Source organism: Piliocolobus tephrosceles, chromosome 21, assembly GCF_002776525.5.
Source record: "Piliocolobus tephrosceles isolate RC106 chromosome 21, ASM277652v3, whole genome shotgun sequence".
In the NCBI taxonomy this organism is placed as follows: Eukaryota; Metazoa; Chordata; class Mammalia; order Primates; family Cercopithecidae; genus Piliocolobus; species Piliocolobus tephrosceles.
Window position 1 is genome coordinate 34,282,023 of NC_045454.1, and position 21,408 is coordinate 34,303,430.

The window sequence follows — 21,408 nt, forward strand, 5'->3', positions numbered from 1 at the left end:
TTTTTTTTTTTTTTTTTTTTTGTATTTTTTTTAGTAGAGACGGGGTTTCACCGTGTTAGCCAGGATGGTCTTGATCTCCTGACCTCATGATCCGCCCGTCTCGGCCTCCCAAAGTGCTGGGATTACAGGCTTGAGCCACCGTGCCCGGCCAGTTCACAAAAGTTGTATTTTAGAACCAAAAATAGTGGACAGGACCAAAATTTACAGGCTCTCAGATTAAACAACTTGACAGACACACACAAGATTTATCTGAATCAGACCAGAAGGGCCTAGAAAGATACGTCCTGCTGGGCTGAGGCACAGGGGCCACAGCAAACCCCCAGGACACGGAAACAAAGATCTCTCCAGTGAGACATCGTTTCTCAACTGCTGCTTAGAGCCCTCTGACCTCTGGCCCTGGCAACCCCCAACCCTAGCCCCAAATTCCCTGGGAAGTGGGGACTGATGAGAGCGGCTAGGCAGCACACAGCAGGCAGCCTCCCTACCTTGCTCTGGTCAGGGCCACGTTCAGACGCCTGGGGTCATTTAAAAACCCAATGCCTTGGTGCTCGTTGGCCCGCACACAGGAGAGGATGATGAAGTCCTTCTCGCGTCCCTGAAAGGCGTCCACACTGGCGATCTCCACCTCCTGAAAGGGAGCTTTATGGTCATTATCAGCCAACAGGCTGCCTTCCTAGTCCCCCCAAAATGCAGGAAATACACCAAGACCCACCCTCAAATCCCACCCGGGAGCTTGGGGCCTGGCACCTGCTCCACCGCACCTAGGGACTGTCCTGGCTCTGCTGTCATTTTTGTTTTCTTTTTTTAGAGACAGGATCTTGCTCTGTCACAGGCTAGAGTGCAGTGGTGTGATCTCAGCTCACTGAAGCCTTGACCTCCCAGGCTCAGCTGATCCTACCTCAGTCTCCTGAGTAGCTGGGACCATAGGCACATGCCGCCACACCGTTATTTTTATTATTTTTTTTGGTGGAGATGGGGTCTCCCTACGTTGCACAAGTTGGTCTGGAACTCCCAGGCTCAAGCGACTCCCCTGCCTCAGTCTCCCAAAGTGCTGGGACTCCAGGTGTGAGCCATGACACCCAGCCTGTTCTCTTTTAGCCATGGGGATTTGTTCCTCAGCACTAAGAGCACATGTGCTCATCCCAGAGAACCTTCGCTGTGCTCAAAAACAGAACAGAAACCACTGCCATGTAGCCACTCAGACTCGGCACTTGGGCGCATTTCCCCGTGGAGGCAGAGCTGTGCCTCCTCCCCACACACCCGCAGAAGGCGTTTCATCCGGGTGTCAAAAAAGGCGTGAACACCAGTCTCCACAGCACAACATCTACTGAGTGGCAGGCACCTACCACTCCCGTTCCACCTTGGACTTGTTTCAACCGTCCCAAGAAAACACCTTGATACACTAATCTCAGCCCATGTTTCTGATCCTTGTGACGTTATTTCTCAAAGTCTCTGTCCTGACCATGTGGAATTTCGCAAGGACTGTGGGGATGTGCTGTCTGTGCCCTCCCCAGAGGGTGGGCCAGCTGGTGCTTCCTGGGCCACTCTGAGCTCCAGTCAGGATGGGCACCTCTTGGGGGGGGAGGTAACTTAAAAGTCAAGGGTCAATACCCCTGAATGGCCCAGGAGACCGAGTGTGCCCATGGGCGCGGAGCACCTGGTAGAGCTTGGTGTGCAGGGAGCCGCTGAACTGCATGTACTGAACCAGGTAGGAACGCTGGCCCTCGTAGGGCGTGATGATGCCAATCTGGTCCGGTTTGGCGCCCGCCTTCAGCAACTTCGTGGTGATCTTCTCCACGTTCGCAGCCTCGGTCCTAAGAAACCCAGGCTCTCAGTGCTGGGCTCCACCTATGGGATCCCGAGCCCTGAGGCTGGAGGCTGTGAGGGGTGCAGACACACGACACCCTGTGGGAAGGCAGCTGCCATCACTGGTGTTTGCATGGCTGAGCTTCCCCAGCCTTCACCAGGGAAGTCTTGAGGGGCAAAAAAGGTTGCCATGTGGGATTAGCAAGTATCTGCCCAATAAAACACAAGTACAATGGAAAAGGAGACAGAAACAATACGGTTTAGAGTCTAAACAGTGGATGAAAAGTAAAAAAAGTTTCAATCCCATGTTAAAAGTAAGTACAATGGGTCAGCAACCTCTCAAGCTGTCCCCAAGGCCTGCAGATGCCAGTGGGCCTGTCCCTGCTCACCTGTTCAGGTAGGAGGTGCCCGAGCTGGCTATCTCCTCTTGGCCCTGGGTCACGTAGAAGAACATCGGTTTATCGGGTTGGGGCCACTGGAAGTCAAATCCCTTCTTCACACGATCCGCTGTGAGGGGAGGGAAAGAGGTAATACTTCAAAAGCCCTACCCCGCCTCAACTGAGTTCAGACACAGCGCAATGTAGATGCCACACCAGCGCTGCAGGCCCTGGGGCAGGAAACCTCAATCTGTGAGGCCCTGGTGAGGTCACCTGAGCCGGTCCCCTGGCTGGAGATGGCCAGGACTGAGCAAGGCTGAGCAGAGGCCACTGAGAGCACCATGGCCAGCAGAGTTGGCTCAGCCCCTAAACAGGGAACAGGGTCTCAGCCAGGGCTTTCCTGTAGCCTGGATCTCTGGCAACCCCAGGATACAGGCTGTTCTCCTGCTTCCTTCCAGAAGCTTGCCTTAAAGGCTCCACAGCCCCTACAACTGACTTGCGTGTGACACTGTTAAGTCAACTGTGTCCCCCTGCCCTGCAGCCTTGCCCATTCCTGCTGAGAGCCTGTGGACTGCTGGCTCTGCCTCTGGGCTCCCTCCTGGGCCAGGGCCCAACACTGCAGCTGGGGGGCCGCAGTGTCCTGCCGTGTGAGCAGCCACTTTCTTCGGGCTCTTCGCACTCATCTTGGTTTTTCTGGGCTCTGTGCGTTTCCTTAAAACTGTAAAACCAGCTTCTCAAATCACACGTGCCCTCCTCACTCTACTGGGAGCTTCAATCAGTGTGAGAAAACTGGTGTTTTTGCACAGCACCAGCCTGACATGGACACAGGAAGCCAGACACGCCATCACACACCGTATGATCCCACGTCGAGCTGAAAATGAGGCCAAGTGCATCACTGTTGTTGCAGCGAGCACAGGGGCTGCCAGATGAGCTCAGAAGTCCCTCAGCCCAGGGGCTGCTGTGGATGCGCACCCCTGGATGGTGGCCACCTGCAGGGATGAGGCGGCTTCTTGCAGCTGGTCAGGTGGTTCTGGGTTCAGATGCTGGCTATCCAAATATGCTCACTTAGTGACCACTCACTGAGCCAGACACTCGTAATGTGGCCACATGTTTACACTTCAATAGAGAATTTCCTAAAATATACTTACTGGGTGTGAACTACGTGCTGGGCATCAATTAGAGAGCAGTGTGCACCAGTGTCTGCCCTCTGGGCCGATGCCCTGGGGACCATGAAGGGTCTGAGCCTGCGCTGGGCCACGCCTTTCCCAGCCAGTGCTCAGACACACCAGCACAAGCAAGGTCTCTGCGGCCTTCTGTTTTCAGCCTTGCCATGCACTGGGAACAGCGGTGTCCCAGCGATGTCAACAGTGGCATCAACTCCCACGACTTGGCAAAGAGTGCTGCAGCCCAACCCGGGGGGTGGCCTCTGAGCCTCACTTTCTCCCATAAGTAGGCCTGACAATACCAACCTCACAGGTTTGGAGTTCACGAGATGCTGTACCGGCAGCTTTCAGGACCCTTTACACTCTCAAAAGTTAGGGAGTCCAAACAGTTTTTGTTTATTGGATAACTGTATTCCCTAAATTTGGAAATTTTAAAAAAATGTATTATTCGTTTAAAAATAACCCATTACACATTAGTTATTTCTCCAAAAATAAGCTGAGAAGAGTGGTCCTGTTTCCCGTTTCTGCGAATCTCCTTACTATGTGGCTGAATCGGAGGCAGCTGGGCCCTGGGATCTGCCTGTGCTCAGTCCACCCTCCCGGGCTCCAGAAAAGCCGGGCCTCATGGATCCCTGTGACTGGAAAGGGAGATGGGTTTGTTTTTACAGCCTTTCTGCATGGCTGGGAGTCTCCAGACCTGAGGCCACATCAAGCTGGGCAGAGGTGGGTTTCCGCAGGCCTGTGACAACTCTTTGCCACTCCATCCCCACGTGACTTCGTGACACTATGCGTTGGTCATTCAAGATGGATCTCCCATCAAGTAGGTCTTCCAAAGGTTGACACATTTCACTGGCAATGGTGGAAACATTTCATCTGTCACCCCTACAGACCTCATCAGAAAAGTCTCTAGGTGTTGAGAAGACACCAAGCTCATGGCAAGCGACGTTAACGTTTTCCAAAATTCTGGTTTTCACTTGAATTTTACTACTGTAACAGATGTTGCCACTTGTTCTCCATGAAATGACGAGCTCGATCATTTTTGGAAAAAGTCTGCCCAACATCACGGGGTGAATACCCAAGGTGTGTCCACAAGGCCTGCCTTCAAGCACCGGCACACCCGAAGGTATCATGAAAAATTCTATCTGGTCACAGCGAAACACTCAAGGCTTAGTAAGATATACTGTTCGCTTCCCCATCCGGGGTGTTTCTTACTGTGATCCCGGCACAGTCCGGCTGCTCTGAGCCAACTCTTGCAGAAGCACCAGTGAGTCACCAGCAAGCGTCGGCAGAGTGAAAAAGGGCAGGTGAGGCCTCTGTGTTATACAGGGAAGCCGGACACGGTCTTGCAGACCCCAGGGCCCCAGGCCCCGAGAATGGCTACACTTCAGGAAGCACTGGACACATGGCCCACGTTAAGGCCTGGGCTCAGCTCCCCTAACGCCTGTCCTTGCTGTTGTGCATGCTTCCACATGAGCCTTGGATGAATTCTCAGGCAATGACTGAGTTTTACAGAGGACATAGGCTCCCCACATGCCCCAGAGACACCACTTGATCTAAGACCATACCACCAAGACCTTGGGCACAAAGTGCCCTGAACTCAAGCAGTGACTATGTGAAGCCACTCAGGGGAAACTGATAGGCCAATTCCTTCTCCCCAGGCCACATTCCCTTGATGCCACTTCTCCGCAGAAGCCCCTGCCCCAAGCAGAACCCGTTACCTGCAGTGACACCATTCTGGAGGGAGCCCTCGTAGAAGATGTTGGACGGGAAGGCGCTGAGTGCAGGGTGCATCCGGTACTGGACCTGCAGGCGGATGGGCCGGATGCCCAGCACCACCAGGCGCTCGAAGAGCGACTGTGACAGCCCGGCTTTGGCTGCCTTCTTGCACATCACCACCGGGCCCAGTTGGCAGTGGTCACCTACAAGGATCAGCTGTAGGGAGAGGGGCCCCCACAAGTCAAGAAGTTCAGGTGTGAATCGGCCTCAACACACAATAGCGAGGAAGTAGGGGCCCCGGGGTGCACAGGGCACCACCTGGCCACAGGGGCATTGCTCACCACACACGCTGGACGTGCAGCTGGTGGTCCCCACCCTCTATAAACCCCTCAGGGAGCCCTGTGTGTGCGCACACTCTGCTGGGCATCCTGTATCAATACAGGGTGTTTTAAAAGACAAACGCCAAGAATCACACACACGAGTTTTCACACAGGAGAGGGTAGGGAAGAGAGCCCACCTGCTTGGCCCCGAGGACCACGGGAACCATGCACTCTGGCTCGGTGGCCTGGGTGCTTTCATCGATTAAAATGGAGCGGAACTGCATCTTGGCTAGTCTCGGGTCGCCGGCGCCCACACACGTGCAGCAGATGACATCTGCGTTCTGGGGAAGGGTGCAGAGGCATCAGGGCACCTGCACTGTAAACGCCACCAGACCCCGGAGGGCAGGTGGGACAGGACACAGAAGCTCTCCTGTTTCTCACCCTCCCTGACACTATAAAAAAACAAGCTGTCCCTCCCGGACAAGATACACGGTCCAGGCTGTGGTGATTAGTGATTACCAACTTTAAAGTCCTTAAACGGTCACGTTTCACAGAAGGCAACCTCTCCACACCAAGGGCTCTATGCCTCACGACAGCCTTCAAGGGGCAGTGCTGAGCTGCTGAAAACTGCACTGAGGCTCATTCCAGTTCAGGCTGGTTGGTTATGAAAGAGCAGGAGTGTTCTAGATCCGCTGCCAGATCCCAGCGGAGGCTGGGAGTGGAGACTCCCTAGAAGACCGTGCTCCAGGCAGCGAGATGTCCCTAATTTATTGTACAACTGAGCGCAGAGAGGCCAGGTAGAGAGCATCTAATTTCTCTTTCCAGAAGCAAAGCAACAATTCAAACAGGTGCCTTGGCCCAAACAAAAACCATCAGGCCGCCAGCCCACAGGCCCTTTTGCAGGCAGGAGGGGCACTCACCATCAGCAGCTCTCTCTCCGCGGTACGCTTCAAGGCTCGGTACCGCTTCTCGTCAGCAGACGACAGCTCCCCAGTCTCATCTTTCAGCTGCTGCAGCTTCTGCAGCTCAGGCATGCTGGAAGCACATACAGGTCAGCGGGGCACCTGAGCTCTGTACATGTCACCTGCAGCAGCTCAGGGACCAACTGGGAGGGATGGACTTGATACACACCTGTCCATGTTTCTGATCTGGTTGTGCAGGGCCAGGAAAGACACCGGGGAGTCGATGGCCTCGCGGCTCTTGGCACAGAGGCGCACGACCTTCAGCCCCGTCTGGTGGATCTTCTCTGTTAGCTGGTCCACGGCGATGTTGCTCGGAGCACACACCAGCACCGGCCTGCAACACCATTCAGGCAGCTCAATGCTTACCCAGAGGAAGCTCAGTGAATGTAATAAGCCAAGACTCTGTTTTTTGAGACAGGGTCTTGCTCTGTTGCCCAAGCTGGAGTGCAGTGATTTCAGCTAATTGCAGCCTCAACATCCTGGGCTCAAGCGATCCTCCCACTTCAGCCTCCTGAGTAGCTGGGACAATAGGTGCACACCACTACCCCCAATTAATTTCTGAATGTTTTTTTTGTAGAGACGTCTCACCCTGCTCAGGCTGGCCTTAAACTCCTATCATTTTTAACAGGCAGTAATGACACGATGTTGAAGGAGCTCAGATCCAGACAGCCCAGCCTTCACAGCTCTACCAACCACAAGCAATGCCAAGGCTGAAATCTGCACCCTCCCGTCACGCTATAAAGTGTCTTCACAGTTCTGAGACGCACACAGAACTCACACTGCTGCAGCCACAGCCCCTTGCCCCCAGTTTTCTACACCAGTAGCAGACCTGGTTACTAAAATGCAATCCCAAGGCTGCAGCTGACACAAATAACGTCACATGGAGAGCGGTAGGCGCTACAGCGACACTGCCCGCCAAGTGCTCTCCCCAGTATGACAGAACCCGAGGCTCCCGGCAGCAGGCCTTCCATCTGGCCACCCTAAAGACCTCCCAGGTCTTGCCTGCAGGGGCCGTGTCTGTCCTACCCGTTGCCTTGCCGGGCCAAGTGGTAGACGATGGTGGCCGACGTCACTGTCTTCCCCGTGCCTGGCGGGCCCTGGATCAGGCTCAGCGGTCTTTGCAGCACAGTCTTCACGGCATAAACCTTCAATACAAGCGGCCGTTAGGGGCAGCCGCCGCTTGTGTCCCGGCCCATGGGCGAGGCCCCGCGCGCTGAGGACGGCGCACACCTGGGAGTGGTTGAGGTCGGGGAGGCCCTGCGCCGTGAAGCGCTTGGGCAGCTGGCACTTGATGATTACGTCCTCCACCTCGTGGCCCAGCAGCTTGTGGTAGATGTAGCCGGACACTGAGGTCTCGTCCACGGCAAACGTTTTCAACGCACTCTGCATCCTGTGAGGAGGGTGTGGGGTTGGCTACACGCACAGTCATGGCCGCCTCACCGGCGTCCTCAGTCTGCAGACGTGGGTGGGGAGCCACACTCCGCAGTGATGGGGAGGGCTCATAAAGATGCCACAGGTGGGCCGGGCGCGGTGGCTCAAGCCTGTAATCCCAGCACTTTGGGAGGCCGAGACGGGCGGATCACGAGGTCAGGAGATCGAGACCATCCTGGCTAACACGGTGAAACCCTGTCTCTACTAAAAAATACAAAAAACTAGCCGGGCGAGGTGGCGGGCGCCTGTAGTCCCAGCTACTCGGGAGGCTGAGGCAGGAGAATGGCGTGAACCCGGGAGGCGGAGCTTGCAGTGAGCTGAGATGCGGCCACTGCACTCCAGCCTGGGCGACAGAGCGAGACTCCGTCTCAAAAAAAAAAAAAAGATGCCACAGGTGGCAACCAGGGATCGGGGGGCAGCGACAGGAGGGGACATACCTGTCAAAGGAGGTCGACTTCCACACAAAATCCACCTGGAAGTTGTGAGTCACCTCCACGGGTGCACCCACGCTGCTCCGCAGCTCAATAGCGATCTCATCGCCATAATCTGTGTGCTGAGTTAAGTTTGCATCCTTGTCAAAAGCCAGGCTGACCTTTCTGGGTCGCCCTTGGTACATACTCTTTAAATGGCATTTTAAAATTTAGTTAAGACACCATTGGTTCTGCACCAAACGCTAAAAACATGCAGCCAACACCAGACCAGAAACCAGAGGGCCAGCGTCCTTGAGGACAGAATCTACCTCACCATGAACCGGTGTCCCACCCCCAGCCAGCCTGGAGTTCCTCCTTGCCACCACCGGGGCCATCTCCCGGCCACTCATCTAGGCCCCTTTCAGAGATGCAGAGGGCGGCAGCGAAGCCACCAGCGCTCACCAGTAGGGAGCAGCCACATCCGGGGCCCCAGAACCTCACCAGCAGCTCCTGCACATGTGGCCAGCAGGGGCAGGCAGAGTTCATGGAACCCAGCTTTGGCCACAGCAGCTCTTCTCACGGTTCCACGAAAACAACACTCCTCCCAGTACAGCCAAGCACAGGGCTCGGCATACACAAGCAACCTGCCCTCCAGGAGACTGTGGCCGGTAGGCAACACCCTTCCCTCAACCCCGAGCCCCAAAACCAGTCTCACGTGTTCAGGATGAGCTTGTCAGGCACAGGGTGGGTATGGGACATGACTCTCTCTACCCCTGTGGAGGCCACTGCTGAATGGTCAGGCCCCAGCAGCATTGGCCAGTCACAAGAGGCCCGAGTCGGACCCGTGGTGTCTTCTCCGAGGACCCCTCCCCGCCCAGGCCTCTGATTGCACCTGTGCCTTACAGCTGCTCCACCGTGGCCGGGAGGCTGCATCACCATGAGGTTACTGCACATTCCCAAACGTGGCCTGGGAGCAAGTGAGTGCTCACAGGGTCTGCATGTGACCACTGGCTTCTGGAACCTCCGTGTGCAGAGTCAGCGTCCAGGTAAGGTGCTCCTGCAGCCACATTAACCTCCAGAGTCAGCCCAGGGACGCACCACACAAGCAGCATCACCAATATCACCACCATTCGGGCAGAGGGGAAGCAACCATACAACCAGCTGTCCCAGAAGATGAAGGCCCTACAATCCTCCCAAGAGCAGTGGAGGCCGGTGCCAGCCAGCAACTACCACAGAGCATGAGATGCTGGCCCAGCGACGAGCATCAAATCCACGGTGGCCTCCATCTGATGCCCCCACTTTCCTCTCCCACCAGCCAGCCCCACCCTCTTCACATGAAGGATACTATCAGGGACCTTGATGACGTGGCCGATCCCTTTCCACAGGGGCGCAAGGTCCCCTTTGTACCGCAGGCATATCTCATCCCCCTGCATGAGCCGCATGTCTTGCGGTAAGAAAGTGAGAGAGGTGACCATTTTAACCTGCGCTGTCACTTCCACCAGGAAGAGTTCAAATTAAGGGGCACTTTACAAGGGTGGAACTAGGAATTTTATGCTACTTATGGTCACAAATATTTTAAAACTTAAAATCACCTCTTAACCAAATTATGACTAAATCCTCATTACCAGAGTCAGTCTTGGGCAAAGTGAAGTAGGCGATTCTCTTCTTGTTAAGGCCCAGGTCCCACCTGACCGTGATGTTATCTTGAGTCTGAGCACATGAAAAACAAGAGCCCCGGTTAGCCTCCAGCACATGCCCGGGCCTGGCCTCCACATGCCCTAGGCCCCATGAGGCGGGCCCTACAGCAAGCCTCTGCCGTCACAGCAGGCGCCGTGAGTGGCACCTGACAGCCCCAAATGCCACCAAGGGCATATCTGAAAGAGAAGCCATGAGGAGTCCCCAGAACACACACGGGTCGATCCCGTCTGAAGGCTTCACCACACACCAGAGGCCTCCGTGGCCAGGGAGCAGCTGCTGCGGGAGGGAGGGAGAGAGAGAGAGGAGGGGAGGGGGGGAGAGAGAGAGGAGGGGAGGGGGGGAGGGAGGGAGGGGAGGTCCGAACTCCGGGGCTCCCGTTGCCTAAATGTGGTCTTCACAGGGATCACGCCCGAGTCTAACTCCTGCAGCTGTGGGCAAAGCTGTGGACCCCACTGGGAAAGATGTGTTGGATTTAAATAGAAAACACTGAGGCTGATGTCAGCTCTGAGGGCGGGGGCCCAGACCACCAGGATGCCAGGCCCAGATCCGCAAGCTCCAACTCTCAGGCGTTGCAGCTGCAGCCCACATCAGCTCCCACAGCCTAGAGAGAAAACCTCCCTTTGGAAGCCTGAGGAGAGAGCTGTGAGAGTAAGAGCCCAGCCCAGGCCAAGCCCTCCTGCACACATCACCTGGGACTCCTTCAGCTTCTTGTCGTAGTCGGCCTCCAGCTTGACCAGGGGCCCGAATATGTTCTGGTACTGGTAGGCGTCCTCATACCGCAGGAGGACGTGCTGCGGTTCCTCGTCCACCCCCGGCTTCTCCAGGTCCTCCAGCGTGGCAGAAGGGTTTTCCTAGAAGACAACAACACTCGTCCTGTTTTTCCCTACATGCAAACGAACGAGGGTGCAGAGGCACCAGAGGAATGGAGCACACATGCTGCTTCTCAGAATGGGCCACGGTGGGTGGCATGGAGGGGTTCTGGCGCATCTGCAAGGAAAACCCTGGGAACAGGAACTCCATGCCACACGGGGAGCTGCACACCGGCCTAGCCCGTCCTTGGGCCTCAGCTGCTGCTCCTCACCCCAGCAGGGTTCCGGTACTTGGGTGAACCTGCCTACAAAGCCCCAGGCGCCAGCCTGACACACTGTCCACAGCAGAGGGCACCTTCAGAGCTGGCTGCTTCTTCCGAGCACGCCCGGCTTGTGAACGAGAGCAGCTAACCCTCCTCGCAGGCTGCCACAAAGACCCACCGGTTTCTCTCGCTGTGTCCACAGCCCGGGAGGCCCGTCTCCCATGTCTGCTAACCCTAAGCCAGAATGAACATGGGCCCGCAGCTCTTCCCCTGGGGGCCAGCTCCCTCAGTGAGTGCCACGCTGGTGGGGACAGGACATTATCTGAGCTGTTCAGATATAAACGGGAATCACGAAATCATCTGGCAACCTGAAAATCCCAGTGGAAAGGTACTAGGCTGAACAATGCTTTGTCGCCCAGGCTGGAGTGCAGTGGCGGGATCTCGGCTCACTGCAAGCTCCACCTCCCGGGTTCACGCCATTCTCCTGCCTCAGTCTCTGAGTAGCTGGGACTACAGGAGCACACCACCACACCCAGCTAATTTTTTGTATTTTTAGTAGAGACGGGGTTTCACCGTGTTAGCCAGGATGGTCTCGATCTCCTGACCTCATGATCCGCCCGCCTCAGCCTCCCAAAGTGCTGGGATTCCAGGCGTGAGCCACCACGCCCGGCTTAAAAAACATTTTAACTTGTACTTCAGTTCCTATGTGAGATTTCTGATTGAATGGGAGGCAAATGAAAGCTTCTAGTCTAGTTACTAGAATGACTTTATCACAAAATCCTAAACAGCCGGAACGAGAGAAAGGATTCCGTGGGGAAAAGTGAGGGCTGTCTGCAGAGGGAGGGCCAGGCACCCACTACTTGACCCAGCACCCTCTCCTCTCCCCTCTGCTCAGCTGACTGTGCCAACCTCAACCCCAACCTCTTTCCCCAGGACACTCTCGCAGCATACCTGTCTGTGCAGGTCCAGGCTCTGCCAGACAAGTCTGCCTACAACCAGCCCCATCCTTCCCCTACCACCACCCATCAGACAAGAAAAATTCCAGCAGCCAGAGCTTTCCTTTCCCCAAGGCCAGGCTCTTCTTGGTCAGGTAAGGCTGCCTGGATGGAAGGTGATCAAGGTACCCTGCCCTGGGGTCACTCTACATAGAGGTGGCAGAGGCCTGAGTTCCTTCCAGAGAATCTCCAGTGGTCTCACTGGGTCAAGCCATCTCTGAAGATACTCTCCTCCCCGCAACCAGAAACCACACGAAGGCACGGGTCAGCCTGCTGGGCAGCCCCACCTTCCATAGCTCCTCCAGCTTGTTGATCTGCTGTGCCGTGATCTGGCGCGCCCGCAGCTGCTCCTGCTCGGAGGGGATCTTGACCAGCCAGGACAGGAAGCAGCGGTCCTGGATCAGTGGCTGCCACTGCGAGCTGTCCCAGTTGATGTCCTTGAGGCTGCTCTGGCTGGCACAGGGCTGCCTGCGGAGCAGGAGGGGGCCGTGAGGACCAGCTCCCCTCCCTGAAGTCCTCGAGCAGGGAGGGCCCCTCCCATGCTGACCTTTCACCCAAAGGGGCGTACCCTGAGTTTTATTATGTGATCACATTACCTTTAAACTGTTAGTAATAAATTGCATCTCCCCGTGCACTTGAGCTCTGAACTCTTAAAACTCAGAACAGACTTTGTTTTTACAGAATTGTTTTCATGATTTAGCCAGAACGCCGCAAAAGAGTTACACGGCACTGCCGACTCCTTAACAAGCCTCAGCCCCTAAATGCTCTCATGCCTCACCCTTCAGCAAAAATCATCTTTGGAGCACAATCCCCTGGAATCAGAGCCACGGCTGGGCTGGGCTGGCCTGGGCCAAGGCTTGTGAGGAGACGGCTGGAGCTTAAAGGTCACCCCCGGGAGACATCTGAGGACCACTCACCTGCACAGCAGCACCACCACTGAGTCAGCTTTGGCTGGGATGAAGCCGAGGAGGAAGACATTGCGACAGCCACAATTGTAGCACTCCAGGACTGTCTCCCCCAGGGGCCCGTCCTTGTGCAGGGTCACCTCTTTGCATTTTGCCCTCACAAGGTGATTTACAATATGGCTGAAACCAGGAAATGATAAACGGTTAACACCCAGAGTTTGGCTTTTCACCACTTCCAATTTTCGAGCCCCTGTTAAAAGTTCCGGTACCGTTCACGGTCCATTAGCAGAGGCAGTCACACCTCATCCATCTGGCATCTCCGGGGACCAGCCCTCCCCCAAACTAGCTCCCCACTGAGCACAAAAATCAATCCCAACTTGAACCACTTTTAAGGAAAACTTCCTTAACACGGTTCACATAGTTCCTGCCTTTTTTAAAGATCCTGCTTTCTTAAATCCAACTTATCAGGCCTAATTTAACCCATTGTTGGCCCAGGGCTGCTGTGGGGTCAGAGACATTTCCCACAAGGCCCTGGCCCCTTCTCCCCAAGGTCACCCCCGCCGCCGCCATTTTTCATGGCTTCTTCTGAAATCACTCCTCAGAGGCCCTGTGCCTACTTCCAGGAGCAACAGTCCCTCCTGCTTTGCTGCAGGCCGGGAAATCTGATAAGCAGGCGACTGGAAACCCTGTAAAAAGCAGTAAAAGGGCTGAGCTGAGATGGGGGCTGTTCTGCAGAAGCCCAGGACTGTGTCTGAAGCCCTGGCTGGCTCGGCTCCTTCCTTGCTGCGACGTAGCCAGGACACTGCTCGCCTAAAACGCGATCTGGGCTGAACCCTGCCCTGCGCCAGGCCAGTCACCCTACAGCACCTATCTGCCGTATCTAATAAGGATGCCCAGCTGCTCTGCCTTTGGGCTCGTCCAGTGTCTCCAGCAGCTCTGAACACGCCTGCAGGGCCTCCCAGCCTCCCTCACTGCGCCGTCTCTCTTCCCCTCTGGAAAACCATTCCTGCCAAAAGCTTCAGTTCAGCTAACCTTCTAACCTTTCTCCCTGCCACGAGGCCCAGGATTCTCTAACCAGCCATGGCTGCTCTGGGCATCCCCAAAGCCCGACTCCACTCCGGCGCCCTGCCAGCCATGTGGGCAGAATCAGCCGTCTCCGTGTCTTCCCACGCATCCTCACCCTGTCACAGCCAAGCTCCCTGAGGGCCGGCGGCTGCTTCCTCACCTTCCCCTGGGCCTCGCACAGAACGCTCAGTGGTGCTTGGCTCGGGCCTGCTGTTTCTCAGAGGCCCTTTTGCTCACTTCCCTGTTCTTGGCTATGCTGACCGGAAGCTGGGGTTGCCAGCTAAGAGAAGTTTTATTTAGTTGCTTTTCCTGCACAAGAGGAACTAAATGCAAACATAGCAACACTTAAATTACCCAGAAGATTCTGAAAATGGGACAAGAATGTCTTCTGGTTATCCAGAAGATACTTTTCTTTAAAAATCTTTTAAAAACAGCAGCCCCTTTCTCGCCTTGCTCATAACACCATATTTCAAGTTACTAACCCAAAGATGCCACGAGATCTGACTGCTCCATCTGTAACCCTCCAAGACCCACAGCTGCCAAAGGCACAGGAGGGGGTTGGTGTCAGCGCAAGTAAGCCTGCCTCTGGGCTTTGGTCATTTTCTTTCTCCAGAATGTGAACCTCAGAAAAAGACCCCACTTCCTTGCTGGCACCTCGGAGCTCCGCCTCCCAGGCTCTGCTCCATCCTCTCCAGCAGTGGAGTGACCTGCACACAGCAGCATGGAGGGAAGGGGAGCTGCTGGCATGGGACCCACCAGGATGAGAGTCCCACCACTCAGGCAAGACCACCGAACTGCCCCCTGGAATCTGGGCACCAGGAGAACACTGGTCCTGTCCCAAACACAAAACAAGCGACCCAGTCCAGCGGCAGCTGATCAACATCAGGAAGGCAAGCCCAGCGCCGATGGTCAAGTGAACTTAATTGAAGCCGATGATTCAGGATCTGGCCTGAATTAGCCTCCGGACAGCTCCGATGAGCTCAGGCCAGAGCGAGCCTGCTCAGGAACCAGCGCCCCTGGATGCCCGTTACTGCCTTGGGAACATCCTTCCGTTAATGAAGATCAGCGGGTGTGCCAAGAGCTCATCTTGCAGAAAAATCGAAATAAAAACTGGGAAGGAGAATTAAGCCAACCCTACTTGCATAATAAAAAGAGCCACAGAGAATAAATCAAGGGTAAATACATTAAGGCATTCACACACCACCATCTGTTTCAAGTTAAACCAGTCACAGAGGAGGAAAAAAACCAGGTTTGTTAGCGTGATTTTATATTGCACTTCGCTTCAACATTTCCATAATTTACACACAAATCTGAGCACAGCACTGATTAAAGACACATGCATGGTTTGATTATCTACCTGCCAGAAGTATTTCCACGTCCGTTGCAGAACCACTTCTTGCTGGTATTACAGTAAACCACGCAGGCAGGATCGTGTATTCCACAGTAACTAAAAAATCAAAACAGCGACAGTTACAGCTGGAAGCTTGCTCTCTGGTTTTCATTTGGCAAGATGTAAAATTCTTTCCTCTGACAACATTTTTAAGTTCTTCATTAAACACATACTCAACCCCAACAATCCCAGTAACCAAATCAAACCAGTTAACCAGGGCTTCCCAAACCCAAGAATGCAGGGAAGGGGTTGAGTATGTGGCAGAAGCTCCGAGGGGATGAGGAACAAAGCCACCTCTGAGGAGAGTCCTGCTGGAGGGAGGCCTCCCTCCTCCAGGGACATTCTAGTCCCTGCTCTCTGGCCTGAAATTCAGGAACCCAGCCTCAGTCACAGTGGTCATGGTGAGCTCCGGGCTCCAGCAGAGGGCACTGCGCTCCCGGGAAGCTGGGCACAGACCCTGCAGCGGCAGCGCCCTGAAGCTCAGGCCTCGAAGCAAGCCCAAGCGAGGAGCCTCGGGAGAGCCTCACCCGACGGCTGGCTGTGGTTTTCTGAAAATCCACATACCAAACCCCAAACTGCTAGCTCCCCAGAGCCACACCAGGACTTATGGGCATCTCTGTGTGTTAAGAGAACACAATTACATACATGACAACATCTGTAAATGAGAATGAGTGAAGAGCTGAGATGCAGGAAAGAGCACCTGCCCACCAAGCCTAGGGAAGAGCAGCCTCAGTCCCGGAGCGCTGGGCGGCACGAGGGCCAGGAGCTGCAGGGAGGGCCCCAGGCGGGCGCCCACAGAGAGAGGCAGGGCTCAGGCCCAAACCTGCCCTGTCGCCCAGGCTGGAGTGTAGTGGTGTGATTTTGGCTCACTGCAACCTCCGCCTCCCGGGTTTACCCCATTCTCCTGCCTCAGCCTCCTGAGCAGCTGGGATTACAGGCACCCGCCACCACGCCCAGCTAATTTTTTGTATTTTTAGCACAGATGGGGTTTCACCATGTTAGCCAGGATGGTCTCCATCTCCTGACCTCGTGATCCACCAGCCTCAGCCTCCCAAAGTGCTGGGATTACCGCGCCCGGCCAAAACCTTCTCTCCTCTTCTAATCTACATTTCCTCACTTGTGTGTCACAAAAATACAGAAATAAGCCTCATCAAGGGACAATCCCGCTTGAGATGAGAATTCTAAATTTGTCAACATGCAGGTCTGTCCACTAACTACTGTCTTCACATCCAATTCTCCAGGCACGGCCAAGGCACGGGGAGGCAGGGATGCCTCAGAACCCTGCAGCAACCGCTTTGCAAGGGCATCTCAGCTGCTCCACTCACCCTCCCACCCCAGATGCTCACCCAACGCCATGACAAATTATTTCTAGTGAGTGAGTGTGCAAGTACCAGGCAATGCCCCCAGGGCCTGAGGAGGCCAAAGGAAGGAAAACTTTTCCCACCACCTGGTGAATTCAGGGCGTCGGAGGTTGCTGAGCCCACCTCCTGACTGATAACAGGCCTCGGCCGTGAACATGGCCTAAGTAACTTCCTTACTCCCGAGGACACCGCCACCCAGAGTCACAGCACAAAGGCACCACCCTGTACCTGGGAAGTGAGTGTCCCAGGACCATGCCAGAGGCACCCACCTGTCCAGCACATGCCCAGGCCCGGCTGAGCCCAGCTCACCTGCAGGCGTGTATGGGGAGATCCTTCGTGTAATAGGTGTCTTCTTCATCTTCCTCGAAGTTCAACTCGGCCAACAACTGGCTCGTCTTGGCTACACTGTCGTCCACAGCCCCATTCTGCAGAATGCCTTCGGGCCCAACCTGCAGCAGAATGCAGTGTCACCCGAGCGAGGCTGCAGCTTCTGGGACTCAGTGCAGAAGGACCAGCCTCGATGGCTCTGGTGTGACACCCTGGCCTCATCTCTGCTTTGAGACAGTTTCCCTTGTTCTGACTGAATTTCACTCTTCTCTAGCAAACCTACCTGGTCAAAAAAGGGCCACTGGTGGCCTCCTGCACCCCCTGGTCCCCCACACAACTGGTCTAACCCCCACCTAGCTACAAAGCCACATCCATGTCCACAACCAGGATGCCTAGGAAGACACTTCTTTCCTGTGACTGAGGACAAGGAGCAGGGTGACTTTTACAGACTGACAGCAGTGTGCTCTGAGGACAGCTCCATGATGCCAGACCCACCACGGTGTAATGCTCATCAAACACTACAAGGTTGCCACCCACGCGGATGTGGAAACGTCACCGGCCACATCCGCCACCACCTCGCCCTCCCCATCGCTTCAGACAGCCCTGAGGATGAAGTAGCAACTGAACATTGAGATACCCTTGGCAACCCAGGCCACACCCTCACTAAAGGCACCTCTTCCATGTTCAGCAAAGGCAGACAGCACATGGCTCTAAGTCATCAGGCCACAAACTGCACAGGACACCTGCAAGGAGACCACATAGCCACTGGGGCTCCTCAAGAACCAGCACCTCAAATGACATGGTCAACAGTCCCTGGCATGGCCCCCATAGGCCACCTAACCCCACCACGGGGTCAGGCAGCAGGAGCACTGTGTCGTGGCGGGACACAGGGTGGCACAAAATTAAGGGCCAGGGAGGAGTGATAGGAGTTCCCTGAGGGACGGCACCAAATCTCCCCACTGCCAGTCCCAGCAGCCCCTCAGCCTAATGCCCTTGCCATGTGACGCAGCACCTGTGCGAGCCTAGGGACAGGTGCTCATGGGGAGCAGCACCCCACAGAGACCCCTCCAGCCCACCTGGCTGGGGCACGTGGGCACGTTCTACCTGCACACGTGTGCAGATGCACACTGGGCCCACTGCTGCCCTGTAGTGATCTGGTCACAACACCAGCTGACTTCTGGGTTAATTTCTCCCTCCACTCTCTGAAAAGTTTCAAGATTAAACATTAATTTCAAAAATACATCTGACCCTAGAAACGATCATGAAATGAGCTAGAACAGGAGTAGGGGACAGTGCCACCTGGCAAAGAGAAGTCCCACGGCCTACGCCAGGGGACATGATGGGTGGAGAAAAGGGTCGTCATCTTCAGCTGGCAGAGAGCTGCCACTCCACTACGTAAAGTCCTTTGAGGCTGTCAACCTATCCACTCACCAGGGAGGCTGTGGAGGGGCAGGGCCTCCCTGTACTCACCCCAGGCATTCACCACTGGGCTGGGAAGCCCAAGAAGCAGCTCCTCAGCAGGGCGGACCACCTGAGGTCAGGAGTTCGAGACCAGTCTGGCCAACATGGTGAAATCCCGTTTCTACTAAAACTACAGAAAATTAGCTGGACATGGTGGCACTTGCCTGTAATCCCAGCTACTCGGGAAGCTGGGACAGGAGAATCTCTTGAACCCGGGAGGCGGAGGTTGCAGTGAGCTGAGATTGTGCCATTGCACTCCACCTTGGGCAACAAGAGCTAAATTCCATCTCAAAAAAAAGGCAGCTCCTCCCATCACCTCTGCTCTGGAAACAGTATTTAAAGACATATCCTAGAATTCCCAGTTCCTAGCCATACACGAGGCCCCAGAGCTAGTTCCTAACTCTTTTAGTTCTGGATGTAAACCTAGCTACGACTAAAACCACACCCTGGAGGTCCATCTAAGAGCTGTACAGGGGCTCTCTGCCCCGAGACAGCTGCTCCCGCCACACTCCAGAACTCAGATCGTGTATCAGGGCAGCACAACAGTAGGTCACTTCAAGGCTAGGAATGGTGGCTCACACCTGTCATCATAACACTTTGGGAGGATCGCTTGAGCCCAGCAGTTCTTGAGACCAGCCTGGACAATACAGCCAAGATCCTGTCTCCACAAAAAAACTACGCAAATGAGTCAGGTGTGGTGGTGTGCACTTGCAGTCCCAGCTGCTCCGGAGGTTTAGGCCAGAGGAGTGCTTGACCCCAGGAGGTCAAGGCTGCTGTGAGCTATGATGGTACCACTGCACTTCAGCCTGAGCAACAGACGAAGACCCTGTCTCTCTTAACAACAACAACAAAAAGCCTGGCCAACATGGCAAAACCCCGTCTCTACTAAAAATACAAAAAATTAGCTGGGCATGGTGATGCGCACCTGTAACCCTAGCGCAGGAGAATCGCTTAAACCCATGAGGCGGAGGTTGCAGTGAGCCGAGATCACACCACTGCACTCCAGCCTAAGTGACAGAGCAAGACTTCAAGACTTTGTCTCAAAAAAAAAAGTCACTTCACTCCTGCAGACGAAAACCACAGAAATTCAAAAACTCAAAAATCCCCCCCACCAAATGTGCCATCATAAACTCTCAGGCCACAGACATGTACTCCAACCCTTGCACCACTGTCTGCATTTGCCAGCGCCCAGGCCTTGCACCTGCTGTTCCCTCAGCCTCAGGGTGAGGTCCACAGGGTGCCTCTCAGGCAGGCATCCTTTGACCCCACCTCGGGGTCCCATGGGGCACTGTCTGTCCTGCTCCCTGCCGTGAGCCCAGCACCTGGGTGGAGGCTGCACTCCAGGAGGCCCTCAACACTGTTGGCTAAAGGCCAAGCTCAAAAGGCAAAGTGGCTCATCCCTGATTGTCTAATTCCAAGGCTTAAATAAAAGAGAGGGCAGGAGGCCAGGCACAGTGGCTCATACCTGTAATCCCAGCACTCTGGGAAGCCAAAGCAGGAGGATCTTGAGCCCAGGGTTCGAGAACAGCCTGGGAAACACAGTGAGGCCTCATCGCTATTTAAAAACAAAGACAGTTTTGCTCTTGCTGCCCAGGCTGGAGTGCAACGGCGTGATGTTGGCTCATCACAACCTCCGTCTCCCGGGTTCAAGCAATTCTCCTGCTTCAGCCTCCCAAGTAGCTGTGATTACAGGTATGCACCACCACGCCTATTTTTAGTAGTGACAGGGTTCCTCCATGTTGGTCTGGCTGGTCTCGAACTCCCAACCTCAGGTAATCCTCCCGCCTTGGCCTCCCAAAGTGCTGGGATTACAGGTTCACGTAAGCCACCGTGCCCAGCCCCCCCAAATTTTTTTAATTTAAAAAATTGTAAAAGAAAAAAAGGGGAGGGAATAGGAAGTCACCACACCCTCAGAGTGACGACTGCCAAGCTGCAGGGTCTCTGAGCCCTCTCAAGGCAGAGGGTTGCCAGGAGGTCTGGCCCCCAAACTGGAAGGATTCTGCCCTGATATTTCCTCTAACTTATTTTGAAAAATTCCAAAGCTACAGAAATCGGACCTCCACACCCCTCCCGCTGGACACCCTCCATCCCATCCCCCCGCACTCCGGCTCCCCCTCTTGCTCGCACACACTTATCTTTCCCTGACCTATTTCAGAGTGGTGGGCCCCAGGGGGAGGGCTTTCTCCACATCCCCACAAAACAGCTGGCTCATGAGCGCACCCAGCCTGCCACACTGTTGGCTAATACACATTCGCACATCACCCCAATGTCCTTATAACGTCTTTTATAGGTTTTTTAAAATCCAAGTCCCAGTTAATGACTGCATGTGATTTGTGATGTCTCTTTAGCCTCCTTTTAATCTATTAGTTTGAACCACGTAAAACTGCTAGGAGTTGACCATCTTTCACATAGTCCCACCACCCAACACAGCGGTCCCCAGGCTCTCCATTCCTTTATTTTTTTGAGACAGGGTCTTGCTCTGCCACCCAGGCTGGAGTGCGGTGGTAGAATCATAGCTCATTGCAGCCTCAAACTCCTGAACTTAAGAGATCCTCTTGCCTCAGCATCCCGAGCAGCTGGGACTACAGGTGTGCATGACGCCTGGAAAGTTTTTACATTTTTCAATACGTTGCCTAGGCTCACATTCGTTCTTCCCAAAGAGGAAGTGCCTCTAGCCTCCCCTCTCACCAATGGCACCTGTGTGGACCGGCAGACCCTTGTTCCAGCCAGATGTGCTAGAGTCCGCGTGAGGTTCATTTCAACAGGCCGAGAATGCGAGGTATCCCCAGCTCACCTCAGGCTGCCCCTGCCTTCCCAGCCCAGGGATCAGCCACTCTCCCAGGAGCCCACAGCCTGAGATGAAATCCACTCCACACCTGCAGCAAGAAGCCAAAGTGTGACGATAAGGGACTCAGTCCAGAAGGTACACACCTCACAGGACAATAACCC

The 21,408-nt window shown here is 54.9% G+C and overlaps 1 protein-coding gene across 2 annotated transcripts in view; it reads right to left on the reverse strand.

Moving 5' to 3' along the window:
* Nucleotides 1-21,408, reverse strand: part of UPF1 (UPF1 RNA helicase and ATPase) — a 38,178-nt gene that overhangs the window by 6,125 nt on the left and 10,645 nt on the right. The window contains exons 2-18 of one of the 2 annotated variants that reach the window (XM_023229705.2): nt 16,981-17,120; nt 15,278-15,367; nt 12,868-13,035; nt 12,238-12,418; nt 10,573-10,734; nt 9,811-9,895; nt 9,531-9,629; nt 8,213-8,321; nt 7,575-7,734; nt 7,371-7,489; nt 6,514-6,678; nt 6,303-6,417; nt 5,580-5,723; nt 5,065-5,278; nt 2,196-2,313; nt 1,658-1,814; nt 486-628 (exon numbers count right to left, since the gene is read on the reverse strand). In XM_023229705.2, coding sequence (XP_023085473.1) covers nt 486-628; nt 1,658-1,814; nt 2,196-2,313; nt 5,065-5,278; nt 5,580-5,723; nt 6,303-6,417; nt 6,514-6,678; nt 7,371-7,489; nt 7,575-7,734; nt 8,213-8,321; nt 9,531-9,629; nt 9,811-9,895; nt 10,573-10,734; nt 12,238-12,418; nt 12,868-13,035; nt 15,278-15,367; nt 16,981-17,120 — 2,369 coding nt within the window. Of the gene's footprint in view, nt 1-485; nt 629-1,657; nt 1,815-2,195; nt 2,314-5,064; nt 5,279-5,579; nt 5,724-6,302; nt 6,418-6,513; nt 6,679-7,370; nt 7,490-7,574; nt 7,735-8,212; nt 8,322-9,530; nt 9,630-9,777; nt 9,896-10,572; nt 10,735-12,237; nt 12,419-12,867; nt 13,036-15,277; nt 15,368-16,980; nt 17,121-21,408 lie in introns of both variants that reach the window. The other variant, XM_023229704.2, reaches the window with a different exon arrangement.